This window comes from Spermophilus citellus (assembly GCF_964194105.1).
Source record: "Spermophilus citellus genome assembly, chromosome: 16".
NCBI lineage: Eukaryota > Metazoa > Chordata > Mammalia > Rodentia > Sciuridae > Spermophilus > Spermophilus citellus.
The window spans coordinates 26,918,490-26,925,778 of record NC_138196.1 but is presented as its reverse complement, the minus strand read 5'-3'; the positions used below and the strand labels follow the sequence as shown (position 1 = coordinate 26,925,778).

The 7,289-nt window shown below is 45.9% G+C and overlaps 1 protein-coding gene across 1 annotated transcript; it reads right to left on the bottom strand.

Annotated features, from left to right (window-relative positions):
* Positions 1-4,285: 4,285 nt before the first annotated feature.
* Positions 4,286-5,869, bottom strand: LOC308635277 (ubiquitin carboxyl-terminal hydrolase 17-like protein 6; the record flags this gene model as incomplete). The annotated part of the gene is made up of 1 exon (XM_081269638.1): positions 4,286-5,869. One exon carries the CDS (start codon positions 5,867-5,869, stop codon positions 4,286-4,288), a length of 1,584 nt encoding a protein of 527 aa, XP_081125764.1.
* Positions 5,870-7,289: the final 1,420 nt, after the last annotated feature.

The following is a 7,289-nucleotide window of genomic DNA, read 5'->3' as shown; positions in this document are numbered from 1 at the left end:
ATAACTAGTAACCCACAGTGCAATGGAATAAACTAGAGGTATGTTAGACAAGAGAGTGACATTACTTGTGGATCTATTTTTACGTATTTATTTGTTTATTTAGCTACTAGAAATTGACCCAAGGAAGCTTTACCACTGAGCCACAACCCCAGTCCTTTCTTTGATTTTGAGAAAGGGTTTTGTAAAATGCTGATGGTCTCACTAACTTCCTGAGGCAGGCCTCAAACTTGCAGCCCTCCTGCCTCAGCCTCCTGAGTTCCTGAGATTAAAGGTGTGCACCACCAACTCCAGTTAATGTGCGTGTATTTATTTCAAAAACCAAGTTGGAGTATGAAGCTGTATATTGGAAATAGTACATAAAATTTCTTTCAGTTTTCAAATGTGTGTGTGTGTGTGTGTGTGTGTGTGTGTGTGTATATATATATATATATCACAATGTTTTAATATGCATAAATGTCAAGCAATAAGTTTCAAAGTATTTTAGAAATGATTGGATCATGATTGGATCAGATGTGATGGGATCCTATTGACTAGATTGAGAGTGCTATCATGTGACTTTGAAAGGTGATCTCATCAAACTGCCTTTCTAGAGCCATTGTATGTAGATTGGGTGAGAGATTCCCCTTGAATTGGTCTAGTGCTTCAGTGAAACAAATCATCTAAAACCTGTTTACTTTCCTTTTTTATTTAATTTGTAATAATAAACATCTAAATCAAATAAATTAGAGATTTCATTTCAGGAAATGACAAACTTGATGATGATATAAATTAGGTTATTAAAATGTCAAAATCCAGCTCTATTATATTTCTTTTCTTAATGTTCATGGGAAGGTGTAAAGGTAAAATTTCTAAGCTGCAAAATCCTGAGTTAAAGTTAAAGTGTAAAAGACTAGGGCATTGTAAAGCTTCTAGATTACAAGGCCTGGGCTAAAAAGTAAAAGACCATTGTTAGAATTTAAATAGTCTATTGTTACAATTTCCCTGCTATCCCCGGAACCTGTAATCTCTGTGAAGTTGTTAGAACAATACGAGAGCTGCCCAGTAAATATCTCCAATGATTCCCTGGTTGTTTAATAGCTAAGGGTTCCAGGTAGCATGGCACATAAAGCATATAGGCCCCAGAACCAATCAGTTTGAATGTGTACCCCACTTAGAAGTGACCAATCACCCCTGCCCAAACTGTTCCCACCAATGAATGGACTAATCATGTATTAGAATTGTTGTTCAATTTTCCCGCGCCTCATGATGATTTGTTCTGATGTATGCAAAGCCCACCACCCTCTCCAAAAAGTGTACTTAAGCTCTGCTTGACCTCTGCTCTGGACTCTGGGCTGCTCTCCCTTCTTGAGTGAGCACAGAGTCCCAGCGCGCTGGAATGGATCCCTCTAATAAAAATCCCCCTTGCCATTGCATGAAGTTAGTCTCCTGTGGTCTCTCCTTCTCCGATGCTTCGCCAGACCCTTACAAAGGGATAGGGGCTTCTATTAAATATTCCTGAAAATATACACAATTAATCTTAATTGGATAAAAGAAGGTTAGATATACTTCCCAAGTACATATTTTACAAATTATATTATTGAGATTTGACATAAAATACTTAGAAATACAGAAAAAACAACATAGATAAAATATAAGATTTTTAAATTTTAAATAAAATTCAGATAGTTCAGAGAATAAAGGTAAATATGAGTGGGAAATTGCTATGTACCTGGAAATTAAGCAGTTGATCAAACTATGGTATATGACCCACATTTGTGTTAAAGGCATTTAAATTTATAAATGAATTAATTCAGCTTTGAAACCATCTGGTCCTGGACCTTATTTTTTTTTCTTCAGAGTAACCAATACAATTTTGTTTACAAAAAACCATGAGCCTCCTCTTATTTTTATTTTTAATTTTTCAGAGTGAATGAGAATGATCTTTACACACTTGTTTGCACTTTCCAAATATTCTGCAATGGGCATATTTCACATTTAAAACAAAACAACACCCAAAGTTGATGACTTCCCAAGAAGGAAAGATTCATGCTGATGTCAGTCATGAGAAGTCACAAAATGCCTCTCCTCCCTGGTCCCCAGGCATACTGGGGAGCTGGAGTGCAGCTCGCTGCCTGGATTCCTTCCCCAGTACTCCAAAACTGAACAAAACAAACAACATGGCCAAATGATAAGCAATGGCTTATAAAGCATTTAACAAATGACATCCACAGAAACTTTTAGGAATTATATTTGTTAGCTCTACAAGTAGAAAAACCTTGCTGTTAGGTCTCAACATCTAAAAAAAAGAGAAAAGCTGACCACAGAGACCGTGGTTATCTTGCCCTGCTGTGGGACGGGCGAGGTGCACTAGTAAGAGCAATCCCAGCCCATTTACCCAAAGACTATGACCTGGGGTGCCCCAAGGCCTGCAACAGACTTCTCTTAGCTCCCACTATAGTAAAATGCAAAATCTGGGTGACAGCTGAAGGCCCCCCAGACCAGATCCTCCTTCAGCAGCTGCTCCCACAGGCAAACTGTCAGTGTCCCAGGGTCACAGAAGTCAGAGATGCAGCCCTGGAGGTGAGGAAGGAGCTGCTGTCATTTTTCTGAACCTTGTAAAGGTCCCCTTGAACCAGAACTTGGAGTACAGCATGGCCAAGTGGCACTGAGTGTCAATAAAGCCCTGCTTCAGGCTGGGCTCCTCATGGCCCCATGTCAGGGAGCTAGATGCCTGTCCGCCACAGGGATGAGGTGGAGTCTCCACTCAGAATGTCCTTTTCTCCTTCACTTCTTCCAGGGAGCTTCTGCACACCTGCAGGGAGTGGGACTCTGGGTCTCTGGAGGGGCTCTGGGAGCTCACTGAGGAGCTGGGGGGTGATCACTTAGGAGGCTGTGTCCTGGCTGCTGCCCACAGAGGGGTGCCAGGAGTCTTGGGCTGCTGGCCTGTAGCTGGTGTAGTCACACCAAGGGCTTCTGTACAAATGAGGGGTACATGTTGTGGTCAGTGGAGAGGGAAGAAGGCTCTGGAACTGCGGAGTACTTCAGGGAGACAGGCTCCTCCTGAGAGAATCTGACCCAGAGACTCGTCCACGTCACACCAGTGGCCTCCTCATGGAGGGTGTTCCATCACCACCTTCCTATCTGAATGCTTTTGGATTTCTCAACCCATTTTTGAATGTGGGAGCCATCCAAAAATTCTAGCAGGGGAGAGGGCTTGTCAATGACTGTCCTTTGGTCACCAAGTGACTCCTCAGCAGGTTCCCCCTGAGGGTCCACAATCACCCTGGTGTCACAGAAGCTGCCCCTGTCAGGCTCTTCCTCCTGGGCTCTGACCTCTGGGGGCAAGTCTTTCTCTTTCTGAGGAGTGACCTTGATGCTCAGGGCTGGTCCTTCCATAGGGTTGGGACACACTTCTGGGCTGGGCTTCACCCTACGGGTGGCAGCTTCTTTCCTTCTGGGCACTGGATTTCCCTGGGATGTCCTGTAGAGCCTTCAGGTAGATCAGCTGGGTGTCCTGGTCCCCAGCCTATTCCAGCTGCTTTTCTGGGCTTCGTTTGGTCCTTCCATCCCATCCTTCTGACCTTCTTCTTCAGCTGCAAATTCAGAGTTCATGGAGTTAGGAGAACTATCTTTGGAATCAACCTTAAGGCTGCAGGCTTCTTCCTCTAGAAAAGCCATTTCTTCTAGGGAGGGATTCGCAGGGCGCATAGACAATCCCTTGGACAAAAGAAGGCCCAATGCTCCTAATTAGGCAGCCTTTGGAAGTGGCCCTGCCCACACATGGACCACAGGAAGAAGAGGAAGGAGAGGCGAGGGAGGATAGGAGCAGAGATAGAAGAGGAGGAGAAGCATTTCTGCAGGGGGATGAGTTCCTGGATAACCGCATCCACATCCTCATGACCTTTCAGGTGCCTGGGGCTGCTGCCCCCTCAGGAACAGGGGGTGAGCTGGCAGCTGGAGAGTGCCACGTCCCTGGGCTCTGGAGGCAGCTGAGCTTGTTGGGACAACCTTCTGCAGTGGTACTTGACCTTGAACTGCTTGGATGCCACGGGCACCTTTCCCTCTATCCACTGCCCATCCACCACTGTTCTCAAGGTTTCAGAGATGCCATGGCACTTTGGAGAAGTCCCAATGATTGGAGACTGACTAAAGGCTTTGGTTTGACTCCCAGACCCACAACTGGATTCCTTGATCACCCAGGCTTCTGTTTGCACTCCTCTACTTCAGGGAACTCAAAGCACTCCAGGGACTGCTAAATACTTACCATTAGTTTGCAATACAAAGGCCTTCACAGTGCCCTGGATTGCTAGACCACAATTACTGTCCTCTTGCCCTGCTTGTTCTTCTTCTTGTTGGCTCTGGGCCTTCCTGCAAGACACGGGAGTTGGCCAGTGTTCACCAACTCCTCACGCATGCTGTGCTTGGTATCCTTGCTCTGCTTGTATTTTTCCTGCTTATCCATTATGTTCTCCTTTTCTCTGTGTTTTGACTGGTGAATCACAACAACATTGGGAGGCAGAGTGAATTCCACTTTCCTGAGGTTGAATTCAGACTTTGGTCGGTTCTGTTCTTGGAGAAATTTCCACTGATCCAAGGTGATTTCTCCAGTAGCTGTATCCACCAAGCGCTCTTCTGGCTCTACTGCTTTGCTACAGGAGTCTCCTTGGAGCTCTCCTTGAGTGGCTCTCAAGATATTGTCCTCAGGCCCAAGCGCTATTGTTTCCCTGCCCAGGGACACACTCCCATTGTCAGTTTCAAGTTCACTCTTCTGGACATAAAAGAGGACATAGGCACGCTGACTCAGGACACAAGTAATGTCACAGGCCACTACCTTAGCATCGTCCATTTTGTACCACTGGCCATTGCCAGCTTTTATGTAACAATAGTAGTGTCCGCTGCGACAGCTCACCCCGGCATGGACCAGCACAGCATAGAGGGCGTACACCAGTGGGCCTCTGCCCTGCTGAGACATGTATGGCTGCATGTCGAGACACTCAGGATAGTGCACGTGCTTAGCCATTTTTTCCCCTGTGAGATCCGAGAACCGTTTCAATACAAGCATAAGAACCTTTGGTGCCTTCTGCAGGGTCAGGGTCTTGCAGGCTGGCCTCTTCTTCTGACAAACACCACACTGGTAGGCGTTCTCCCCTTCCAGCCACTCAGGCTTCACCAAGTGCTCCAGTGCATGCTGCACACTGGGAGCTGCCGTGATGTCTAGCATAATGTCCAGGTAGGGGTCAAAAGTGTCTGAAAGGCCACAGCAGTGGAGACACTTGATTTGCGATCTCCAGCACCCTCCAAATATCTGGCGCATGAGGGTAGGGTCCTTGGAGTGAGCACCCGGCCTCTTGTGCCCACGCAGACATGCTTCCTGCATGGCATGGAGAGTAAAGAGCAGAAATTCATGGGCATCTTCTTGCCAGGAAGTGTGGAAGCCGTTAACCAAAGCAGGCAGGGGCTGAATGACATCCCCAGGGTGGCGGAGAGCCCGCGTCACGTGGGCTTGCATCACACACAGCATGCAGGCCCTGTGACGAGGACAGCGCTGGCAGTGCTCCTGGGACAGCATGTAGTTGGCCAGCGGAGGTGTGTATGTCAGGCACTGCAGGGCTGCATTCACGTAGCAAGTGTTTCCCATGTTCTGCAGCCCAGCACCAGCCGCGGACGGTCTCTGCCAGTTCAGACAAAGTTTCCCTCTAGGAGCCAGCAGTGGCCCCACAGGAGCTGAATTCTTATTTAACTGTGCATCAGGGCAAGGTGACAACGATGACTCTGCAGGTAGAGAAGGACCCAAATGGACTTTAGCATCAGCTGCATTTGATGAACATTCAGGTTTTATACAGTCATGAAACTGAGACTCACCTCCACAGTGGAGTGAAGCTGCCTCCATGTCTCCAGGAGCAGTGACCACCAGGTCTCCCCGCTGAATCTCGAGAGGAGAGAGCTTCTCCTTCGGAGCCGGCCTTCAAATGACAGCCGGGTCCATGTTTTCAGCCTTTTATAGCTCAGCCTCCTGACCACACCCACTAACTTCCTGACAGATCCACCAATCACCTGCAAGCACTTAATTGGATTAGGGATTTGGGTGTGGTCAGTTCACTTCCTGGAGAGACTGGTTGACTCTTTTTCCTGTTTGTGGATCTCTGGAGTTTTTGTTTTTTTGTTTGTTTGTTTGTTTTTTGAGAGAGAGAGCGAGAGAGAGAGAGAGAGAGAGAGAGAGAGAGAGAGAGAGAATTTTTAATATTTTTGTTTTTCATTGTTCGGTGGACATCTTTATTTTATTTTTATGTGGTGCCGGGGATCCAACCCAACTCCAGGGACACGCCAGGCGAGCGCTGTTACCGCTTTAGCCACATCCCCAGCCCAAGGAGTATTTTTATAACCCCATTTCATAAGCATTTTGAGGCGTGCACATATTCATAGTGGTAATATCTCAATTAAAATGTTTTTACTTATTAAAATATATATGTATTATTAAACTTTTAAACCACTTTTCTGAGAAAAAGATACATTTCTTTTCCTTCTCAATAAACCAAGTCATGCTGGACGGGTCCTGACACATTTCCATGATGGTTTTGAATTCAAAAGGAAGTCCTTTAGGAATATGTCTGCTTGTCTTTGGCAGAAATATCAAGGAGGCAGGGAATAAGATTTTTATTATGTTCAAGATAATGTGACATCTAGGAAGCTGACTCTGCTCCTGTGGTGTTTGCCCAGCAGCCACCTTCCTGACAGCCTGCTGACAGACTAGGGATGGACAGATGGACCTCAGGTTGGATTCCCTTCCCAATGGGTTCTTCAGAGTATGGCTGGGGAAAAGAGTAGAGGAGAAACAGGAGATGATGGAGGTGTAGGTCCTTGGGTAAGCCTCACTTCATTTTAAACAGGGGTGTTTGCGTTTAGAAGGATTATATTAATCATTCAACATTTGAATGACTGCAGGAAGATTCAAATTTCAAAGGAAACCTACTCCACCATTCTGGGCTCTATGGAGTTCTATGGAAACTGGTCGTTTTTGCCCTGGGCATTTTAAACTGTAAATTGAACAAATTAATGGGCTTCATCCTGGTAGTTTCATCCATGCACATGTCAAGCTTTCCCCTGTTCATCCACCCTTCTACCCATTTCCCCTTCTTCTGTCTTCAATTTCCATCTCTCACCCTAGCCATACCCTTCCCAGTCCTTGGGGATCCCACCTCTACCTTTCAGTCATCTGTTTCCTTTAGTTTCCACACATGAGAGAAAACACTGGAGCCTTTTATGTTTTAAATCTTTATTTATTTATTCACTTGTATGTGGTGCTGAGGATC